This window comes from Triturus cristatus, chromosome 7 (assembly GCF_964204655.1).
Source record: "Triturus cristatus chromosome 7, aTriCri1.1, whole genome shotgun sequence".
Lineage (NCBI taxonomy): Eukaryota > Metazoa > Chordata > Amphibia > Caudata > Salamandridae > Triturus > Triturus cristatus.
In genome coordinates this window covers 1,126,929,667-1,126,954,474 of record NC_140590.1, presented here as the reverse complement: position 1 = coordinate 1,126,954,474, position 24,808 = coordinate 1,126,929,667, and the positions used below count along the sequence as shown (strand labels likewise).

General features: G+C 43.3%; 1 protein-coding gene across 2 annotated transcripts in view; it reads left to right on the top strand.

Moving 5' to 3' along the window:
• The window catches only part of LOC146811214 (uncharacterized), a 106,540-nt gene extending 86,954 nt beyond the window's left edge, over nt 1-19,586 (top strand). The window contains exons 16-18 of one of the 2 annotated variants that reach the window (XM_085618253.1): nt 16,667-16,690; nt 16,787-16,801; nt 19,389-19,586. In XM_085618253.1, the coding sequence (XP_085474379.1) occupies nt 16,667-16,690; nt 16,787-16,795 (33 nt within the window). In that variant the 3' untranslated portion in view covers nt 16,796-16,801; nt 19,389-19,586. The remainder of the gene's footprint in view (nt 1-16,666; nt 16,691-16,786; nt 16,802-19,388) is intronic. The other variant, XM_085618252.1, reaches the window with a different exon arrangement.
• Nucleotides 19,587-24,808: the final 5,222 nt, after the last annotated feature.

Below are 24,808 nucleotides of genomic sequence, written 5' to 3'. Positions count from 1 at the left end.
TATTGTTTCTTACAATTTAGCCGCTGGATGGAACCCTCCCACTGCAGTGCGTGTCCTACCTGTCGCTGACAATTCCATTTGCAGTCATGAAGGCAGCCATCCTGAATCTCATTAGGAGGGGCAGTCTGCGTATGCCCATCCTCGTCTCCCGCCTGACCTGTAGTGGAGTTACAGCCTTCAATTCCCCAGAGAGTCTCCTTTTAATCTTACCTCAAAAATCTGAAACTATGTGTATGTTCCGATCTTTCACTTGGGAAACAAGACATCAACACAAAGGCCCTTTTGCTAAAAATAGCTCAAAGCAGAACATTTACAGAATCAGATGAATACATTGTATTAGCACAAACACCCGTGCCATTTGCAGTGGCTACTTTTCTGAAGCCTTCTTAGATCAGGAGGCATGTCATTGGGTTGCGGATTGGGTGCCCAAACCCATGTCCAATCTACAGTTTCAGGACTAATCCCAAAAAGCCAAGTAAGCTTCGGAAGCCAATGAACTGACTAGATTTGAAATTGATGACAATAAAACCTTCTGTGTTCAGTGCCTCAAGGCCATAAAACATCTTGCAAGCGCTGCGGCTACCCACCATTTATTATCTCCAGTATCCTATAATCTCTGCTCTTCTGAAGTGATAGAACGTGACCTGTTTTGTCATACTAAAACGTTTTGCTAAGGCACCAAAGACCATTCAGTCTGTAATGTGCGCTGAATGTAAATGAGCTTCACTATCTCAAATGCACCATTATTATGAGCCCCATGAACCCTCTTAACTTGCACAGTTTGGTGGGGGAGGGGTGAAGTTAGACACTGGACACTGCAGACTGGAGCCTCAGCTGTCAGTGTCTTATGGGAGATGAGCAGGCTCTGCATTCTTAGACAGTCTGAATGAAGTTGGAAGTAAGAAATGTTTCCTGGGCATGAACAAAGTATGGATGTCTGTGGTGCCATCACCAATTTTTTACTAAGGACTCCAAGAAACAAATAACAAAAAAATGATGCCATTCACGGGAGAGAAAGGAGTATATTCATATGCACAGCAAACAGCCTACATGGAAGAATAAAAGGGGTGCATACACGTACAGTAGCCACCCACATGGGCCGCATCTAGCCAGTGTACTTGTTATAAAAAAAACAGCGGAGATGGTGGCCTCTGGGGCACAAAGGAGCCTTAGGAGGAGGCCCCCATTTGCCCCCTCCTTCTAATTTTGCATTGCCACTAACTACCAGGAACTGGCCTGCCCGGAGCGCTATCCTGTTAATTCATGAATCTATTACAAGTTTCACTGCAAAAATGTAAAGAAATGAAGTTATTTATTCCTGACGGGCCCCAGCATCAGACCTAGGGTATATGGGTATTCCTACCCAGCCCCTTCTCTTTTTGTAAGCTCTTTGCTTGAGACTTGGCTAATTACGAGTCCTAAGATGGCTGCCAGCACTTTCTGATGGAAGTGGTGGCACCCAATCAGATCTCTGCACGAGATAGGGGGATTCGCTGAGCGGTCGCTTCCCTAGAGATACAAATTTGGTTTCCTTTCAATTAATCTACTGAACGGATTTACACAAAAAAACAAAAAGGCCCCTTATTGACCAAGAGATACCTTTCTGCCAAAGTTGGTGTAATTCCGTTCAGTGGTTTGGGTTGTAGTCGTGGTCAAAATACCTATTGGAATTAACATGTGAAGTGCACTTTTGTGACCCCTACTTTCTCTCAGCCTCCGCTTGACAGATCACCCCCAAACTTACCATACCCAATGAGAATCACTGGTGGATTTTAAAAACAAATCGTGAATATTCATCAAATGGCACTAAATATATAGGCAAGTCAAAAAGCGCTTTTCTTATGGAAACTAAGGGTCTCATTTTGAGTTTGACTGTAAGGGAACTGCCATTGAACCCGGAAACCCCGCTACCTAGTTGGCGGTCTGCCCCCATATTAAGATGTTGGCGGTTTGTAGAACGAAGGACTGCCAGAGCACTGCTGCCACCACCAGCCATTCATCGTCTGCCTTGCCAGCGGTAGGGTGAAAGCAGCTGTTAGAGGGTGGTTTTGACAAGCTCACCACCATCGGAATTACGAGTTGGTTTTCTGTCGAGCCGACCATGGCAGGAAGACTGCCTGCTTTGAGTTGGCAGAATCGAAGGAATTGGGGTGCATACTCACCCATTTCATTTTCTTCTCTTTAGTCTCCCACACGGCTCCCTTCCTCCAGGGCTCCCTTTCACAGCAGCATCTTCACCCCAAAGAAAATGACCCTGTTGGTGCCGAAGTCCAGGTAAGTCAGTTTTTCAGTATGTATCCATTGACTGGACGGGGCACATATGATCCGGACCACAGCAATAGGAAAGTAGTGGTAGTAGGTATTTTTTCATATGTCATGCATTTGTGTACATTTAACACTTGTGCAACCAAAATATACCCAAATACATCAACACATATGAAAAAATATTCCCTGCCATCAAAAACACAGCTGCTGGCCCAGCAAGAACATCCTGATACGGCGGGCAGGAGACTGCAGCGGTGGCAGTATGGTGGTAAGACAGCCAAACTTATAATCAGGCTCTATGTCCTAACTATAACTACGTACGGATGACCCCCAGTCCCCCAGTAGGTAATACATATAAATACTATAGTACTATATATATATATATATATATATATATATATATATATATATATATTATCTACTAGGCGGTCGCCAGTAGATAGTTATAGTTAGGACCGTGTTTCCAAAGGAAATCTGAAAATTCTATTTTGAATAACTTTGGCGCCGGTTGACGAATCCTCGCAAATTTGTCAAAATAGGTTGGGCGCTCCGCTCCGCTCCTACCCTGAAAGTGTCGGGGTGATTAGTCAAGCGGGGGCTGAGAAAAAAGGGGGGTCCCAAAACGCGTTTTCCCCATGCATTTTTCCGTAGGGACCTTTAGTCCAAGGTACAGCCCGAACGGCTGAACAGAATTACTTGAAATTTGGCAAAGAGGTAGTCCTCAGGTCAGGGATGTGCCTTTTGAATATCTGGAGTCAATCTGTTCAGTAGTTCCTGAGAAAATTTCAGTTAAAAGTACATATATATCTAAAGGCGCGCACCGTGCGCGCACGGTGCGCGCACAGTGACGGGCGCGAGCGCAATTCTGATTGGTTGTTAGATGTCAGTAAACATTCGAATTGGTCGAAATCAGGAAGTGTCGGCCGCCATTTTGTCTCTCGCAGTCTGAGGCAGTGAAAAACAAAGGTGGAGAACGTGAAAAGGGGGCAGGGTGGACAGTTCCTGACCCCCTAGCCTGTGTCAGGGGGTCACTGAAGGACCCCCAAGGGTGAAAAAAACATTTATTTTTTTGACAAAAAGCGCGGGGTACACGCACCGTGCGCGCACGGCACGCACAACGCATTGTGGGTGCTCGGTGCGCGAAGCGCACCGAGCGCCCACAGCGCACGCACAGTGCGCGAAGCGCACACGGTGAAAAACCTGAAAAAAAAATAATAATAATAAATACATAACTTAGCACTTAAAAAACCGTACAAATTCACTTAAAAAACCATAGGTTTCACACACGTTATAGTTAGGAATTAGCATTTAAAAAACCTTGCAAATTCACTTAAAAAACCATAGGTTTCACACATGTTATAGTTAGCTGGACATTTCCCTCGTAAAAAAACAATGAAATTCCCCCGTTATAGTTAGTGCAGGCAACTATAACTCACGCGACCGCAATCCTCTGCTGATGACGTCAGATATTACATCACTGATTACATATGTGTCTTTCTGAAAAATAAATATTTGTAATATATGTATAGCTAAAGATTAATGGAAGAAGACATGGGTAAATAGGTGTCTAAATACAGTGATGTAATATCTGACGTCATCAGCAGAGGATTGCGGTCGCGTGAGTTATAGTTGCCTGCACTAACTATAACGGGGGAATTTCATAGTTTTTTTATGAGGGAAATGTCCAGCTAACTATAACATGTGTGAAACCTATGGTATTTTAAGTGAATATATATATATATTTATATATAGTACCTACTGGCAGTCACCAGTAGGTAGTTTTAATTAGGACCTTGTTGCTATTCAAAAAGCGTTTTTTTTTCCCAAATAACTTTTGCGTCGTTTCACGAAGCTTTGCGAATTTTTCAAAACTAGTGTAGCGTTCCGGTCAGCTCCTGTCTTGAACGTTTTGGGGTGATTCTTCAAGTGGGGGCCGAGAAAAAAGGAGGTCCCAAAACACGTTTTCCCCATGTAAATTTCCATAGGATACTTTAGACAAAGCTAGAGCCCAAACTGCTAAACAGAATTACACCAAATTTGGCGAAAAGTTAGTCCTTCGTTCAGAAAGAGCCTTTTTTGTTAAATGGTGTAGATCCGTTGAGTAGTTGCTGAAAAATTAAAGAAAGAAAACATTTATATATCTGAGCACCGTGGAGGGTTCACGAACCCTCCCAGGCACAAGCTTCTCTCTGATTGGCTGCTAACACTCCAAACCAGGAAGTAGACCTGAGTTACAAGAACACAGTGAAAAAGAAGTTAAAAAAGAAGAAAAGGAAGCAGGGTAGAAACACCCTGACCCCCGAGGACTGCTCAGTGGGTCCCACAAGGACCCCTAGGGCCAAAAATATAGATTTTTTAAATAGTTTCGGCGGAATTGACGTTGGGGGTTGCGAATCCCACTAAACATTTTTTTTAAATGAAGTGCAGACTCCTGTGCTTCATTTTAATGAGGCCCCCAGGCGGGCCATGTCCCGGGGGCAATCCCAGAATGAAAAAGCAACCTCAGTATTTGGACCCTTGCAGAGCAAGCACAGTACTCAATAACTGCCAACTGATCAGTATAGCGAAGATGACCTGTCCGCAGTAGGATCCTGGGCTGCTTGTGGTAGACATTGAGGTGCCGATCACGATCCGGTAAAAAATGTCCCCGTACGACTCGTATCGGGTCTTTTTACCGTACGAATCATACAAGTGCCGTACGAACTGGCAATCACGATTCGCATGGTAAAAAGTCCATACGAACCGCACTGGGAATATTTCCCCACACGTCCTCGGGTCGGAAAATGTGTCCGACACGTCCTTGTACGATTCACCGTACAAACGTGAAAGGTGAAGTCCGACCGGGGAATCACGATCCATCCCGGGCGTCCGAATGTACAACCGTATGGTGAAAAGACCGTCCGCACCGAACTCCCATAACAACCATGGAGACGTCCAAACAGGTGCCCGGTACGTGCTGTACCCCCCCCAGCCCCCGTAGGTACGCGCCGACCCCCCCCCCAGCCCCCGTAGGTACGCGCCGACCCCCCCTGTGTGCACACCCGTGTACGGTGCGTACCCCCCGTGTACGTTCGAGTCGTACCCCCCCGTGTACGTTCGAGTCATACCCCCACCCGTGTATGTACGGTGCGTACCCCCCGTGTACGTTCGAGTCGTACCCCCCCGTGTACGTTCGAGTCGAACCCCCCCGTGTACGTTCGAGTCGTACCCCCACCCGTGTATGTACGGTGCGTACCCCCGTGTACGTTCGAGTCGTACCCCCCCGTGTACGTTCGAGTCGAACCCCCCCGTGTAAGTTCGAGTCGTACCCCCACCCGTGTATGTACGGTGCGTACCCCCCGTGTACGTTCGAGTCGTACCCCCCCGTGTACGTTCGAGTCGAACCCCCCCCGTGTACGTTCGAGTCATACCCCCACCCGTGTATGTACGGTGCGTACCCCCAGCGCGTAGCGCTGGGGGTACGCACCGTACATACATGGGTGGGGGTTCGACTCGAACGTACACGGGGGGGTACGACTCGAACGTACACGGGGGGGTACGCACCGTACATACACGGGTGGGGGTACGACTCGAACGTACACGGGGGGTACGACTCGAACGTACACGGGGGGTACGCACCGTACACGGGTGTGCACACAGGGGGGGTCGGCGCGTACCTACGGGGGCTGGGGGGGGGTCGGCGCGTACCTACGGGGGCTGGGGGGGGGTCGGCGCATACCTACGGGGGCTGGGGGGGGTACGGTGCGTACCGGGCCACCTACTCTGGTCGATTCGCGCCGTACTTCGCTTTTGCGGCACTTTTTGGGTGCCGTGAAAATATTGCCGTCCGGACTGCTGTCGGTTCGAATCGTAATTCCTGGTTCGTGAAACGCTGCCTGAAAGCGTCCCGACGTCACGTCGCAGCATTCCCGGATCACATTCGTATGTATATTTTCGTCAGTCGGTGTTTTTTACGATTCGTACGGAAATGGTGTTTCCGTGCGAATCGTAATTCCATGTTTGTAAAGTTTTACGACCGGGTACGAGTCGGACGGGGAATTCGCTCCGACCGACGGTTCGTACGCGGTTTTTACCGGATCGTAATCGGCACCTGAATGTGTTGAGCGGTTAGTGCATCACTAATGCTGTTGAAAGGTAGCTCACTCAAAACTGTGTTTCAACCCTGATGCTTGGATGTAATAACAGTGAAAAAAGCACTTGAGTGCTGAGGAGGGACACCTGACAAGTCCCGGGGATTAGCTGGTGTGTAGAGGGAGCATCAGAGAAGAACCTGTCTGTGTTGCCCTGCGGGTGGGAGCCCGCACAAAGCAGTGCTCGGCAGGGGATCCTCCAAACACCAGTGAACCACTCCAGCCCCCGCCTCATGCTAGCCATTGCCTCTCAGCGCTGAGGTATCACGCCCTTCCACCAGCCAGGGAGGAGGTAGCGCACCAGCGCCAGAAACAAAGGCTGCGGTCCGAGATGGCTTCCCTAAGCCTCAGCTTCTTCTGCAAAAAGAGCATCAGCAGGAATGTGACAGTGGAGTGGAAGAACCTGATCACAGTGTGCAGGTAAATCCTGGGGCAGGGTTGGCTGCGGGGCAGCGGGCAGTGTGGGGCACACAGCTGTGGGTGGGCAGCAGAGGCTACCGTGACTGCTCGCAGCAGTGCTCCCTTCTTCTTCTCAGAAGTGCCCCTCTGTCTGGAGATGACTTCATGTTTGCGCCCTTCTATCTGTACAGATTGATGTGAACAGGCTTTACCATAACCCAGAGTCTGAGGGGTAATGTCACCCGAGCTTGCAAGCTTCTGGTGCTTGCCATGGCAGAATGTGCAGGGGCATGAGGGATGTGTAGAGGTATTATGAGTAAGAGTGTGAGTTGAAGGTGCGTACAGAGTGAGGAGTATGAGGGACGTGTAGCGGCAGTGTGAGTGCTAGGGGCCGGTGCATGGAGTGTGAGCAGGTGTAGAGGCAGTGTGCGAGGGGCAGGTGCATGCAGTGTGAGGGAAACGTAGAGGCAGTTTGTGGCAGGTGTGCGAGGGGCAGGTGCATGCAGTGTGAGGGAAACATAAAGGCTGTTTGTGGCAGGTGTGTGAGGGCAGTTGCATGCAGTGTGAGGGAGATGTAAAGGCAGTGTGAGCTGGTGTGCGAGGGCAGGTACATGCAGTGTGAGGGAGATGTGGAGGCAGTGTGAGCAGGTGTGCGAGGGGCAGGTGCATGTAGTGTGAGGGAGGTGTAGAGGCAGTGTGAGCAGGTGTGCAAGGGGCAGGTGCATGCAGTGTGAGGGAGGTGTAGAGGCAGTGTGAACAGGTGTGTGAGGGGCAGGTGCATGCAGTGTGAGGGAGGTGTAGAGGCAGTGTGAACAGGTGTGTGAGGGGCAGGTGCATGCAGTATGAGGGAGGTATAGAGGCAGTGTGTTTAAGGAGTTAGGGGCAGGTAGAGGCAGTACGAGGGTGTGTGACAAGGGTATACAGAGAGAAGCACGAGTAGAGGCAGTGTAGGTAGTGGTGCTTAGGGTATGTATGGAGATAATGTGGGAAAGTGTGTGGGACATCTGCAGAAACAGCAGTTGTGAGGAGCATGTGTAAATGTGTGTAAGAGACTGGAGTGTACAAAGGGCACAGCTTCCAGAAGCCTCCAGATCCTTCAGTGGCCCTCATTCAGCCAAGGCCAATGATTATCTGTGCGATATGGGAGACTAAGTGGGCCTTCTTCGCATTCTGCAGGGTTTGCTCTCATTGTGTGTTACTCTGCTGACAGTATGGAGTGTGAGATCTGAAATGCTCAGCATGCTCAAAGCAAGAGGGTGCATGTGTGAAGACTGCATATGTGTTAGGGGGCATGAGTGAAGACTGCATGTGTGTCAGGGGGGCATGTGTGAAGACTGCAGGTGTATCAGGGGGCATGTGTGAAGATTGCATGTGTCAGGGGGCATGCGTGAAGACTGCATTTGTGTCGGGGGCATGTGTAAAGACTGCATGTGTGTCAGGGGGCATGTGTAAAAACTGCATGTGTGTCTGGAGGGCATGTTGAGAGACTGCATGTGTGTCTGGGGGCATGTCGAGAGACTGCATGTGTGTCTGGGGGGCATGTAGAGAGACTGCATGTGTATCAGGGGCAAGTGTGCAGAGAAAAACTTGTTGCGTATTGCAGTTGAGGTATTGTACAGTAATTTCTATTCCGGTACACATTGCATTTAGGAGTTTTCACAGCTAACGGCACTACTCTGGTTTTTGTACAATAAACTTCGGCAGGCTTACTGATCGACATGTGGATTTTGGTTCTGTAAGAATCAACATCCGCACATTAGTATCTGGTAAGGGGACAAACGCGTAATTGAGAGGGATATGTCAGACCTGATACATATCAACCCAGCATTGTTGGATATTATTGAGTAGAATAAATATCAGCCCAGCCACCTGGCCAGGTGGAGTGAGGGGCATCTGAGGTGCACTTATGAAAACAGAAAAACTAGCGTACAATGGAATTTCTGCATTTGCAAGTTTGTTGCTTACAGGGTTTTCACTGTTTCTTGGTGATGCGCCTGCAGAAGTGTCCTCCACAGGCTGCGTTCCATTGTGGAAACGCATACATTTGCTGTGGTAGAAAGCAGGAGTATTTATTTTATTTTGTCCATTAGTTGACTGGAGTAGATACCTGTCCTAACAGAAGTTGTGTGCATAGTTGGAAATGCAGTGCCAAAGACCAGAACACAGCATTGCTCGGTAACTCAAAGAAATTGTGGTGATAGAAGCCAGGTGGGTGACCTCCAGATACATGCTCTACAAGACAAACAACGTAATAAGGGCATTCTGGCTAACCAATGAGCATTGTAGTATTCTCATATCCTTTAATGGACCCCTAAAGAACTTTATGTGTGGGAGGTGTTGGTAGACGTGTTGACTAAGATTGTCATTAGGTATATATTTATGCAATGCAGTATTTGTGGGAAGAGGAGAGAGATTATTCTGGCATTATCATTCTTGAACCAGGTGGACATGATTTGAGTTTTTCAACTAAGTGAGGGAGGTGATGGATTGAAGCTAGAATAAATGTTTCAATGAAGTGGCAGAGAGCTTGAAATATATGAATTTAGGAGGAGCAAAGGGGGATTTGAGTAAGCAGGTAAAGGTTGGCTGAGTGTAATGGAAGGCATTGCCTCATAGATTGTGAGGGGTAGGATGGAGATGTACTGTTCATGGCTTGAGACACCAGGCTGGATTCTTTTTACTGTACCATGCAAGTGATTTGTCTGCCATCTGTCCACTTACTTGATGTTGGTGTGATGAGGATTGTGTGTGTCTTGGCAGACGTTGAAGATTCATGTTGAAATAATGTATAATTTGATTAGGGAGAAAAAAATGAATATGTGAAAATTCCACCAGTTGGGAATTGTGGTGGTCCAGCCTACTGGAGACCACTATATTTATCAGTAGCAAATTAGCATAAAAAAGGAGATATTGGAAAATGTTCTCGTTATTGAGCAGTGAAGGTATGACTCTGTTAAGGTTCTTGTAGAGAATGATGCCAGTCTCTATTTGACGTTAAATTGTACTCCAAGGTTCCTGGATGTTGTCAAGATGTCAGTCAAGTGCATAGGAGGCTGATCTAGCTGGGAAGTAGAGGATCTTGGTGGAGTTGAGCACTAGGTAGGAGAGTGCTTTTTATGTAAAGTAGTAAAGACAAGGGCTTTATAGGAAGAAAAGCAGAAACATGTGGATATTTGTTGCCTATAGATGTGATATGAAACTAATTTCAGTAATGACTTAACCAAAGGAGAGATCGTTCATGGATGCCAGCTGGGTTATTGCGCCTGCTGCGGAGGTGCTGATACAACCGCAGATTGGAATCCGGCCAACTTGCCATTCTGTGGTGGCCCACGAAGCACCAAAGTGCTTTAATGCTAACGTCAGCTCTCAGCCTTGAGATACCGTTCTGTTGGCGCTATATAAATGGTTTAAAAGTTAGTGGTTGTCTGCCACAGGATCAGTTTCTGACCTGGAAGTTGTGGAAAGTGCCCCAGGGCTGTGTTTTCTCGGCTCTTTCTAGCTAAGATGATGGATGGTGCCAGTGGGGGAGGGGGTGGCGCTGAAGATGCCTCCAGCCCCTGGAGTCATCAGGTAGCTAGCTGCAGGAGAGATAAGAAATGGAGCGACGTCCGCGCAGCGCACAAAGGCGGTGGATGAAGACTTTCCCCCGGGTACCCCGGTGGGAGGCGGGTGGGGGGAGGGAAGGTCAGTCGCTGGTGAGGGTGTGCAGTAGCTGTTCTGGGAGGTCTGGGCACAGCAGCATCCCTCCAGGCCAAGCTCCGGAGACAGTAGCTTCTCTTGGACCAGCTGCTGGTAATGGATGGATGGGCAGAGGGGAGGCGGTGTGGGAGGGGAAGATGAAAGAGGCTGGGCATGGGCAGGGGAAGGAAGTCGAGACACAGAGTACACAGTGAAAGAGGGGAGAGGTAGGGGCGAGGGAGCTGAGAAGAGGAGGAACGTAGGAAGAAGTGTTTGCGCAGGGGGGTTGTTAAAATAGGGGTGGCGTTGAGAGAAGAGGAAAACACAAAGAAATCTAAAATTCAAAAACAAAATAAAAGGATTGTGGATGCTAGTACGCCTGTTTTTTAAATTATTGCCTCCTAAGAAATAATGAGTCTAGGCTTTCAAAAAGTCATCATGCTAGCACTCTGTTGCCCAACTTAGCGCTCATGCATTCATCCATCCATTGACTCATTTGTGCATTCCCACCCTTATATAGCTACAGAAAGTTTCCAGACAGACTCCAACACTTATGCAAGATAAATTGAAAGAATAAACATAGGACAAACATGAGCTTTCAATAAATACAAATAAACCTATCTGCAGGTAGGCATCTTACAATGGTTTTGTGCATGGTGTTTGATAGTTTTGAAGTTCCTTCATGGCTGCCACCAGAGCTTTAAGAGGGCAGAGTAACTCTGAGTCTCAGACCTGGTAGTGGTTAAACGCTAACATAGAAATGGGTCCTCACTGGGGCCTTTAGGTATGCCCTTAACTTTACAGACAAAAACACTGATCGATTTCTGGGCAATTAATTTAAAACATGGTATTGTAATCGAAGTCAGCAACTTATTTCCCGTTTTTTAAATATTTTACATATTTTACTTTATCGTCCATTCACTACAAGTTTTTGTTATTTTTTATGTTATGTTTCTGTAGTTTTTTGAAGCATAATACTCTGTATATTGTAAACTTTGAGCTGAGTTGCATCCGTATGTTTATAATGGACTACGATTGATAGTTTTGCAGTCGAGGCTGAGGAAAGTGAGAGTTCCTCACAGGGGCTGTAAATGGGTGAAAAGGTGCTCACAATACATGGACATCCAATCCTTGGCCTCTCTGCAGAGAGCAAATATTATTAGTCACGTATGTCTGTTGCATAACTGTGATTCTTTGCAAACTTGTGTGAAGGAGATAAACAAAGGTCAAAATATGGGCAAATACAGTGCCTAGAGGTGAGTGGGGGCTATTTGTATGTGTGTGCTGGGATGGTAAAGTGATGGAGACTGAAGAAGTATACAATCAGAGTAGAGTGAAAGGATGGTGTTGAAGAGGAAAGAGATAGGGTGTAAGATGTGCACATGGGGATTTCTAAAGATTTGAAGAGAAAAAGGGCACAAGTGTCTAACAGACTGCATAGGAATGAGTTGTGAAAGGAAGATCAGTCAGACCCATAATTTCCAAGGCCACTCTCCTTTACGAAACTCCACCTCATTTTTCACCACATTTTAAGCCCTGGCCACCACGAACCAATGTGTTGACCATCTTCGAATGGTAATACAGTGTAATTATGGATAATACCATACCATGACGGCCGCCTGGACTAAAGGCTGTGGCTTCGCAGGATGCGGTGCACTGCAGATTAAATAAATGGCAGGCAAGCAGCCTTCAGCGCTCTCTGGGGAGCTATAGTGTGCTCTAAAGACAATTACAATAAAAGGGTGAGAAGGAAAGAAACCATTGGAAAAATTGGAAAACTGAACAACTGGCCCACCAGTCCTGTCACTGAAGTGCTCTTATTTTCAAGTGGATGTGCCTATGATCAGAAAAGTGCTGGGACTCATTTGGTACCAAAGCCAGTGTCTGAAATCAGCGACCCATTTCCCCACACTGAATGGCATCATGGCTACAAACAGAGAACTTCAGCCATTGGCTCTCTTGCACTGGTTTTATGGCTCTGGAAGTGGCAGTATTTTTCTGATCTAATTTCTTTCCTTCTCCTATTTTCTAAATGTGTATTTATATACATCTCTCTCTCTCTCTCTTTCTCTCTCTCTCTCTCTCTCTCTCTCTCTCTCTCTCTCTCTCTATATATATATATATATATATATATATATATATTATTTAATTTTTTTCACTAAAAAAAACATAGGTCTCAGGGAGGTTATAGTTAGAAATTAGCATTTAAATAACCTTTGAAATTCACTAAATAAACCATAGGTTTCAGGGATGTTATAGTTAGAAATTAGCATTTAAAAAACATTTGAAACTCACTGAAAAAACCATAGGTTTCAGGCACATTATAGTTAGAAATTAGCATTTAATAAACCTTAGAAATTCACTGAAAAAACCATAGGTTTCAGGGATGTTATAGTTAGTTGGACATTTTACTCGTACAAAACCAGAGAAATTTGTCCGTTATACTTAATAGAGGTAACTATAACTTGCGCCCCGCAAAGCACTGATGATGATGTCACATATTAAATCACTTATAACATGGTCATTGACATCACTGATGACATCACTGATGACATCATCCATGTGATAATCTGATGCACCTCCTCAAACCCTAATAAAATCTTTGATACACCCACTCCAAAATACAGACTACAATATCAAAACCATAGACACTCCAACACCAATACATACATACCCACTCACTGATTCTTAGGTCTACATACCAATCTACTCACTCACCCATACAGTCACTCATACTTTCAGTCACTCATCAGTACAGGACTATCATATGCACTCATACACCTATATAGACACTCACACACTGCCAATCACCCATAGAGTTACTCAGACACCTAGTCAGTCATGCAAATAATTAATCACACTCCCATTTACTCACCTATACAGTTATACACACACCACCTCACTTACTCAAACAGATATTAACACATACTTATGCTCTTATACAATTACTGATACAAGCACACATCCATACAGACACTCTCACATTCACTCACTCTCACTTATAGTCATTTATATATTCCAACACTCACGTATACTACCTTTCACATATGTAATTACTCACACATGTACCACTGAGACATTCATTTACTTACCAACACACCCATACACATACTCACCTACTCATACAGTCCATCACAGATGCACTCTTGAATCCATACACCCAGTTGATCACCCACTCACACATCTATGCACAGATTCACCCGCCACCCACACAAAGACTCAGGCACCCATACATATACTTAGACAACCAATCAATTACCCATATAGACACTCATGTAGCTATTCACCAACCCATGCAGCCGCTTATACACCAACTGACAGACTGATACAGACATTTACACACTTTACTCACTAACCCATGCATTCAGTAACATACACTTATACAATCAGTCATGCACCTACTAAATCATCCATTCAGACACTTATACACCCACTCATTCTTCAATACACCTTAGCATATATATATATATATATATATATATATATATATATATATATATATATATATATATATATATATATATATATATATATATATATATATATATATATATATATATATATAAAACATATTTAAACTTTAAAGAAACACACATTCACTGGATTATGTCATCAGTGATGTCATATGTGATGGCATCAGTGATGTCATCAGTGATGTCACTGACCATGTCATGAGTGATGTAGTATGTGACGTCATCAGCAGTGAATTGCGGGGGTGTGAGTTATAGTTAGCTCTACTACCTATAATTGCCAAATTTCTTTGGTTTTGTATGAGTGAAATATCCAACTAACTATAACGTCCCTAAAACCTATGGCATTTCGATGGTACAACCACCTTGCTCACAAAGCGTAGACACCATTACAAAGTTACTTTATACTGCCATGGGTACCACGCACATAGGCACAGGTTGAAAAGAAATACTTCCATTTTCTTTGTTCTCTTATTAAATACAAAACAAAATTGCATAACTTATACACATATGCTACCTGTGCAATTACTGTATATTCCTTCTTTATAAAATTATCGAAATTGATTTTATACATTATATAAAATAGAAATTGAAATACATTTTACTAAAGACAGGATTTATGTCACACACACATATATTTATAGAGAGAGAGAGACAAAGAGAGAGAGATAATATATAGACATATAGATATAGATTCATATAGATATAGGGATAGATATATATTTTTGTAAAATTTGGTAGAATACCTTACAGCTGTTTTTCTATATCGCTTTAGAAAATTGAGATGGAGCTTCACTGATGTGCTCTTCTGACGGCCCAATGGAGTGAGAAATTTCTACAGTTTGGCAATTTGACTGCCCACCAGATTCAGAATCAAATGGACAGTTTTCACTGTCTCTAACCACCAAGTAAAGCTTGGTAATAAGTGGCAGTGACAACTGCAAAATGACCCCCATAGCATAGGAGACAACTCCCAACATGTGGTAGACAAAATTTTGCTTTGAGATTTCTTTTTTGAAAAAACTAAAACATGTAAAAAGTTTAATGAAGGGTAACATAATTTTAATACTGTAACAGGGACTGCTGCCATAGCAGTTCTTGACAATGTTAAGAAATGCCTGCTGGGCTGACGGACACCTCTAAACCTGGTGGGCAGAGGACCCTCGCTATGGTAGGTGCAATGTAGTCTGTTATACCAATGGATTCACCTCTGTCCGCAAAATTCTGGCCCTTTGTGGAAGTGACTCTGTTCATCATTTCACTTATAAACAGAATAAAAATAATGTAATTAAAATAATATGTTGTGCATCTAAACAAGATTGATGTCAAGTACTGCATCATCCAGTGGCCTTTTCAAATGAGTGAGGTCTCTTGTAGCACATGAATACACACTCATTGGACAAGAGCTCAAGAGATCCTCACTCTAGTTGTGGACTGACTATCCAGTAGAAGGGCCATTTTTTAGAGTTTGTGATGCAGCGCTGTGCAGCTAATCACCTTGCTGCGCCACACCAGAGGTAAAGGGTGGAAACGCACAGTATTCATCCAATACAGCGCAATTCTATCCTAACCCATTGTACTGGTGCTGTTTTGTCTGCCAAGCGCCAATGCTGGCACCTTTCCACCATGGTGCTAGGGTGCCTTTGTTGCATGCAGAGGAGTTTTTGTGCACCTACCTACACACAAACAATCCTGAGAGTTTTTTCATCAACAGAATTACACCGAGTTTGGAAGGAAGGTAGATTTTGATTCACAGATCATGCTTTCAGTTATCCGGTGTAAGTCTGTTAAGTAGTTGTTGTGAAAATTAAGGAAATTCTAATTTGTTTATCAGTGATTGCGACTAATTCACGACAATTTCATGATTAATCACAAATCCTTAAGCCAACAGTCGAGGATCCAATCACAGACCCACTCAAAACTCATACACCCATTCAAAGAGCCACTGAGTCATTTATTAATCCTCTGACAGACCTACTCAAACACTCGCAAGTCTAGTTACAGACCCACTCTGAGACTGACGCTCCCACTCACAAATGTGCTCAGACACTCATGAATCCACTTGCAGATCCTCTGAGACACTTATAAACCCAGTTCAGATCCACTCAGACACTCATGCACCCATTTTTCCGTCCAGTGGGTCGAGCTGCAGGCATGTCTTAAGACTCAATGGGAATTAACATGGGAAACATACTTTTCAGAACCTTCCTTTTTCTCAGCCCCTGCTTGATGAAACGCCCCAAGAAATAAGAATAATAAAGTGTGGTCTAATAGAGTACATCAATTGCTCCTCTATGTTTAATACTGAATACTTTCAGATTCTTGGTCTCTTAATCAGTGAGATTTAAAGTATGAAAGAGAAAAATGTCAGAATTCAAAGTTTGTTAAGGCCTGTTGAGATGCTGGATAGGGGAAAGGGTGCTAATGGTGCTTTGGTGAACCTCTCACAAAGTACATACAGAAAGGAAGAGGACCAAAGAGTATCATGTTTAATGAAAGAGCAGCAACAGTGTAATGATATGTTATGCTGCAAGGAATAGGTCTGTGTGTCCCACTTTGGGAACTGCTTCTCTGATGGGAATACATTTTGAAAGCCACACTTCATATGAAAATAATTCTTCAAATGAAGTGTAAGGAAAACAAAGATTGTGTCTGTTTTATAATAGATTTACCAAGTAAGGATTTCTATCAATGACCCTGATCTCTTAATATTTCCATTTGCAGGGTGGTCACAGTGGAGGCTTCTTGGTAAAATAAACCTTTCTTTTAACCATATTTCCAAAATTATCTATGTCTGTGAAGTGACATTGATTCTAACTTGTTCCTTTACTTTTCCTTCTGCAGAGCTTATGAGTGCCGGTAAAAAACCTTTATTTTACTATGTGTATTACAATGCACTGTTTAAGGTAGCATCCATTTTCACTGGTTTAAATCCAGAGCTGGAGCGGGTATTGTTTTCACTTTGCTGAGCTCTGTTCACAGTACCACTTGATTGAAGAAAAACACATTTCAATACAGCCTGTATGAATTAATGTCACTGGATCCATGGGATGTGATGTGACACAGTTCTGGACTTTAACAATTCAGAGCAAGAAGCAATCCCCTCACCCAATCCACAATAATCTACATTTAGTGTAAACTTTGTGGTCTCCTTGAAGATTACTCCAAACTTACTTTAGATGCATTTCCCAAGCACATGCTAATATTGAGGTGATATGTTCATAGTGTTGATAGAGTATTGTTTTTCATCTGCAATGAGCTTCGCTGTTACTAGTGGTTTTATTCACCTTGAATATAAACACTGCTTCCACATTTACAAAGTCAACTATTGTATACCTTCATTATAATGAACTGGTTGCACCCAATGTGTATGTACCATTGAATTTGTATAGATACGTTTTATATTCTAAGAATTCTTTGCCACGGAAAAAAAGATTACAGCCCTTTTCAGCCATGTGGCTCAGTGCACAGATGTTCTAAGGTGGAGCCAGAAAATATATGTGCCACTGTGGAATATTTGTGTGGAGAACAGCAGGTGTTGATGAAACATCAGTCTGTGGAACTAATTAGGAGTAATATGGTACTAGAATGGATTTAGCACGTGGTAAATTCACGTCATAGCACCATTACAAAGTAGTAAAATCAGTTTAGATCCATGGCATGGGTAATAACGATTTGAGGACAATTTGTTTAGTTATAACATCATATGGAAGTCGCAACTGCATGGGTTATTTCTTTGACCAGGTGGTAAATGTATGCAGGGGCTCACACATGGGATGGGAAGTGGTTGAAGGTGGTGGGTAGATTGGGTGGGATTTTTTTTCTAACAAGGGACAACATGTATGTTTCCCCTCATAGAGAAAAAGGGGAATGTGACTTGGCTACTACAGAAAAATTCTCATGATATTTTTCAGGTCAGTTTTACATGCTGCAAAAATCAGGTCAAGCTCTTCCACATCGGGTAACACTAAATGTGGGAAAACCTAACCTGTTTTAATATGGTGGAGCAAAATTAATGAATAAAAGCATGCATTAAATGTGTTCCTCCTTACTTGTATTCAGGTCCGATGTCTCTTAACTTTTAAGCAACTTTGAGTACTACATAACCATTAGGTTTTCAGGCCTTTCAGAGAGGATCTGGGCAGCAGACATAGCCCAAATGTCAATTGTTATGTATTTTGTAAATTAATTGGATATTTTAAACAGGATTACATAGCAATTGTGATATATTTAAAAAAAAAAACAATTTAAATAGAAACAAGTCTTTTGAGTGTAACCCTGGGCGTAGTGGGCGTAGTGGGGCTACGTGGAGCATCGCGTAGTGTGGCCAAATCTATGCACACTCACGTGCTCCGCGTAGCCCCACTACGCGCCGCCTGCCTCCCGCCCGCCCTCCTTTTAAAATAAGTTAAACTATGATAAAAAAATAAAATAAAATGCCTTACCTGCAGCACGGCGTCCCGGGGCTCCCTCTTCCTCGTTGACAACTTCTTTTCTCGCAAGAAATGCGCATGCGCGGGCGTCCGCGCATGCGCATTTGTGAAAAGAAGTTGTCGTCAACGAAGAAGACGGAGCCCCCGGACGCTGCGCAGGTAAGGCATTTTTATTTTATTTTTTTATCATAGTTTACCTGATTTTAAAAGGAGGGCGGGCGGGAGGCGGGCAGCGGGCAGCACGCAGGCAGCGCTACGAACACTCCGTGGGCGAAGCGGAGAACTACACCCGGGCTTATTTGAGTGCAGTTATTTCAGTATAGCATTGTAGGGTTTGGTTTGTCTTTAGTAAAACGTGATGTAAATGTTTAAATATGATGTTCAGAAGGCGGCATTTCAGTGAATGCTGTTGTTTTGCTGTTTTAAGATGTGCATTGTGAATTGTAAAGCAAGACGTTTTGGAAATGCATTCAAGGAGGAACAGCTAACAATGGGCCTTAAGAGCAATTGGAAATTTCAGGGCTTTTATGAAGACTCAAATTTAAAAAAGTACTGTAGTAAAGTTTAGAAGTGTGGATTAGACAGTAATTGTCTAAAATCACTGGTATGCTAACAGTTGAGGGGAAAAAAATCATAGACAAGCCTGCAGTTGGATACAATCAATACTTCAAGGAGTTTTGGTATACCTGAAATAATGGGAAAAAAGTATGTGTTTGACATCACCCTTATGATAAAAAATATTTTAAAACTACTGCGTTTTGTGCAATAAAAGCAAGAAAAACTAGCTAAATTTTCTCTAAAGAGCATCAAAATGGTTTGGTATGGGAGTGTTAGAATACACACACAGACACACACACGTACAACAATTTAAATGCTGGTTGACGAAGGAGGCATTGAGAACTGACTGATGCTGAGATTGTTGGTGTTTCATTGAGTAGTTTCTTTAGGTATGTATGTACTTCTATTATTTCACACAAATCAATTATTTGCTATTTTCTGTAATTTCCTTTTAGTAACGCCTGGCCGGGTATCTACATCACCTGGAAGATTCTGAACAGAATTGAATGTTAATTGCTTGATTCTTCTCTTTCCTGGCTCTTAATTCAAGGACTCAGCTTCCAGATTCAGATATGCGTGTGATTGACCAACATTCTACTGTGGTCCTGCTGTCTCATCTAAATAATGTGTAATAAAATAGCTAATGCATCCCACTTTCTCTGTGTCCCTGGTGTTGATTGGGTCCTCCGTGGCTTAGTGATGCTTTATAGGGTTAGAGAGCAAGATCTGAAAACACCAGACATCTATTGAGAACAGAGTACCCTTGCGATGCACCATATCTTGTATCACACTAAATGAGCATGTCCACTAGGCAACACCAGGTCATGTTTGACACCTGCTATTCTGACATTTTACTATTTTACTAGTATGTTAAGGTCCAAACCCATAGCGCCAATGATGCACAATGTTCTGAGCTACAAGGCCAGAAATGGATGGAAGTGTCACACACTACTTGGGGTACTTATGAATGCGATCTATAATGCTAGTTGGAAAATTGAACTTTGGTGTCAAAATGCAGTGCTGCGAAATGGGTTGAGCTGTTTCATCATCATCATAAGACTTTATTTCGATAATCCAAGATCATAAAAGTGCAAATACAAACAAAACCAATTGGTACTATAGATGCCATATACATACATCCCAAAATTTCCAAAGTGCAAAACATTATGCACTAAAGTCCCAATTTTTCACATAACCCATCAGCAGATTCTCTATTTCCACTAAACACGGGACACATCCTGCTGTTCCTGGGGTACCTTATACACTAGCCTGTGCAGATGTTTGAAAATAAAGTGTAGATTTAATTAGTGTCCTCACCAGGATCTTTTCCACCCAAATGGATGTGCAAATAGTAAATTCTAAAGACTTAGTAAATAACTGTGAATTCTAAAGACTTAGGGCCTCATTTATGGCATTTTGACAAAGGGCAGCGCAACAAAGCAGCTTGCTGCACTGCTCTACGCCAAAGTGAAAGTGCAGGCATGCACTGTATTTAAGCAATACAGTGCATTCCTGTCTTTTCTGCCTGCACTGGTGTCATTTTGGCAGCCTAGTGTCAACGTATGCACCGTTTGAACATGGTGAAAGGGGGCTTCCATTGCAGGCAGGATTGTTTTTGTGAAGGAAGAGTCACCTTCATGCACAAAAACAATCCTATGAGTCATTCTCTTGTTTCTATATGTGCTTCAGAATGCTGCACACATGGAAAGACTAAAGAATTAGGAGAAATTAACATATTTCTCCTGGTTACGCCTCATCTCGGGAGGACTCCGGATTTGAAGCTTTGACCGGTTTACATCAATTTGTAAATATGGGGCAGTGTCAAATTCCATGGGTGTTGCGCGAGAAAACCCTCTGGGTGCACTGTATGGTGACACAGAGATTTGAGTTGCATCCCCTCACTCATGATTTATGAGGCCACTCAAAACCATGCAGGGTGGCTTTGCATGGCTTCATAAATCTTTATGAGAGCCCTGCGTCATGCACTATAGGTGGTGCAAAAGTGACACAACGCTTTTATAAATATGCACCTTAATGTGCAATTTTCAAATTTTTCAGTGCAAGTGTTAGAATAAAAGGGCTAGTACGTCTAACACCCACATATGGGTTCAAAGCAATAGACATGTGTATACATAACAAAGTAGCAGTGGGCCATATCCATTTGTGAGGGTTTTATCAAATTGGCTCTTGGCTAGTGTATAACATGTACCTATACATCTGAGTTGAAACACTGCTAAAATATGTATGAATTAAAGATCTATCTTATATACATGGATAAATATCAGGGGTTAAATTTCATGATGAACTATCTACTTGCAGTTCAGATTAAATTAAGAGTGAAATGGAGAAGAACTCATCTGATCCTTGTTACATAACTACCTTAACAATTCCTAGTTGGTTGCTTGGGTACACTTTGAACGACCAGATCCAGGCAACCATAAGGTATTTTGAAACAGCAAATACCACCGACCTAGAGGAATCTCTCCTTAAAATCCTAAGTGCCCCCAGGTGACGTCTAGGGCCAAGATTCTTACACAATGGCAGTAGTCATTTTGTCCTCTGGGAACCATGAGCATGGAAATAAAATATATACATGTATGAGGTTTATTCTCCAATAGCCCTCCACATACTGGGCACTTTTTCCCCACACCTTGGTCACAGACCTACTTTGCACAGAAGACTCTCATTGGGAGGGACGGGTACCCTAATTGTACAAACAGTTTCTGAGCTGGGGGGAAGGGGGGGGTTGAGTGTAATTTCATCACCTGTCCTTTCATACATAGGGAGCATTTTAAAGTTAGTAAATTCATTAGTTAAGATGCCTCTATTACTGCACATTGTCTCTGCAGAAATGTACTTACAATATGCTACTTTGATTGCCGTTTCCTAAATGACACCATTTCTCTTTCCCACCCCATACTTGCATGTTCTCGTAATTTTAGAGGTAATGATGGATTGCACTAGACATTGTTCTCACTTTGTAGTTCCCCATAAAAGGGCTTACTCATCGCCCTCAGGAAATGCATGCCTATAGTAAATGCATACCACCATCAAAGGGCGACCAGTACACTTTACAAAGTTATTGCAACAAATAAGGTTTTAAGGAAAGAGTGAAAAGCATTCAGCACAAGAGAGCCAAACAAAGAGAAAAACGACTGCAGTGGAGCAAACCTTGTGTGACTAAGGGCCTGATTTTGAATTCAGTGGCCAGGTTACTCCGCCACAAAGGAGATACATACCTGGTCTGTCTTATTGCGAGTGCATTAGATCCAAGGGTACTTGCAGTATGGTGGATGGGATATCCATCATGTTTGTGACGTAGTTGCCTGCCCACTAAATTCTAAACCAGATTTATCAAGGTTTAGCATCACCATAATGCTAAGCAAGAGGGTGCAAGGTTGACGCAGAACCTACATGAGATTTATCAAGCCACGCAAGGCCACATTGTGTACCGTGGAGTGGCTTAATAAATCTACAGTAACGCAACAGAGCCCAAATTTCTGTGTTGCATTACTCTGCCGCAGGAAGGAATTCCATGGGTGAAGCATGGGTGTTCCGATGCATCCATCCACGGATTTTAGCACATTCCCAGATTTACTATAAATGGTAGACCTGGAAATGTGTTGAAATACTACACCACCCCAGGTGAGGCGCAACGAGGAGAAATATCTTTATTTCTCCTCACTTTCCCTCTTTCTATATGTGCTGCATTCTGCAGCGCACACAGAAAGAGGAAAATGGCTCTCAAGATAGTTCTTGTGCAGGAAGGTGTCCCTTCCTGCACAAAAACAATCCTTCCTACAACGCAGGCACCCTTTTATCATGATGCAGAGGTGCCTGCATTGACGTTACGCAGCCAAAAGTGCCCCAGTGTTAGGGAAGAACAGGTATGTGGCATATACTGCTAAATATGGCACATTCCTGCCCTTTACCTTTCAGGCAGCACAGCAAGGTAGTTAGCTGTGGTGCGCTGCATAAGAAAGGTAAATATGGGCCTAAATGTATTGCTATTCACTATTTTGGGGTAATTTTGCTTTGACGTTTGCATTACTTGACGAGTGGAACAATAAATTAAATGGGCAGTACCTATTTGTAATTAGTAGAAAAATAGCATTTTCAACAACCAACAATTGAAGAAAAAGAGTAAAACACTGGTTAGTTGGTCCAAATGTCCAGGCAAAATGTAACCAGTGTTGCGTATATGTAATCGGAAAATAGTGGTACAAAATTACACTGTTGCCAATACACTCAATGCAATTAGTAGCCGAATGTGTGAAACTATGACTCTGAATACAAATAATTTTCAGTATTTATTGAAAGGGAATGAAAATGAAAACACATGAACCATTGTCCCGTTGGAGGCGCTAATCTTCAATAAGTCCATAATCACTATCACAGAAGCCAAAAAGGAAACTCATCTAAATTAGTCTTTAGTATAGTTCTGTGGGCCTTGGTTAACCAGAGAGAAAGAGACAGAGAGAGAGAGTGAGAGTGAGAGAGAAAGAGAGAGAGAGAGAGAGAGAGAGAGAGAGAGAGAGAGAGAGAGAGAGAGAGAGAGAGAGAGAGAGCTTATGGGACCTGCCAGTCATCAGCACATCCTTGAATATATAATTCTAATGGCATTGTGGTACAGACAGAGTCTACTTAATGATGCTCCCTTTCTCTTTCACTTAATCCTTCTGTTCAAGGAATTCAGACAGGTCAGCAGTGCTGGTTCCAGGCCAGCCGTCAGTAAAGCCTTTAAATGCTAAACAAATGTTATCGGAATATTTGAGCACTACTGCGGTAAAATCCTCTCAGCTCGTTCTCTGTAGTAAAAAGTCATAGTCCATCTTGGATGCTACAGTCAAGTGATATAGTAGTGTGCAGTTATTGTTCTAGCATCTATGTAATAGGTGTCAAATTTGACTTCATATTGTGGTTAAAGGGACAGTGTAAAAATGATTATCTTTTTGATTTTGTTGGAAAAGTCAACCGTCTTGCTAAAGGATCTGCAGAAAGAAACACCTAGGGAGCCTTACCCATATGCATAGGACACTTTGCACCATTTTGAGTCACTATGCAGGCTGTTCTGCAGACACAGCCTTTGTGCAGAGTGGAACACCTTCACCAAGGTAACCTCCAGTTGACGTACCCACAACAGAAGCAGAAAGAGGTGCAAACATTCCACTCTTGGATATCAACAGCCACACAGACGGTAAAGAGAGAACATTCTGACCTCACCTAATGGACACTACTCACTCTGAACTATAGAGACTGTTGTCCCACCCTTCACTGCCACCAATTACCAAGTGTCAGAGGTACAAAAAGACTGATTAGCAGCCCCTTCTCAGCAATGAACCTAATCAAATTTTTAGCAGAGCCCTGTTTCTTCTGTCCCCAATTTAGTGTCTAGAGCTCCACCCTCCAGCTTCAGGACAGCCAGCAATATACTTTCATTGTCTGACTTTACCCTCATCTTGTACACATGAGCAGATCAGGTACTTCTATAATAAAATGAACAGGCTTCTACTACTCTGATTCACTAATACGTACAATTAATGTACCCCACTGTGACCACCCACAAAAACGCATACAACATGTGATTCAGTAACTAAACAAGGTATTATTCTAACTGCACATTGACAAGATGCTTCTAGCCAGTGTCATTGAGTGAAACAACCTTTAATAGAGAATAGTGAGAGAAGATTATTTACTGAAGCTTTTTATTTTTTCTATGCCACTTCGATTTATGCAGTACTGACCCTGTTCCAAGATTGGTATTCAGTATATGTATAAAAGTGATGTGCTATGCTTGACATCAAGGAGGATTCAATTTTTAATATTTATATGATCTGACAGGTGAGGGGATTCCGCAGCGGGACCCGCGAAGCGG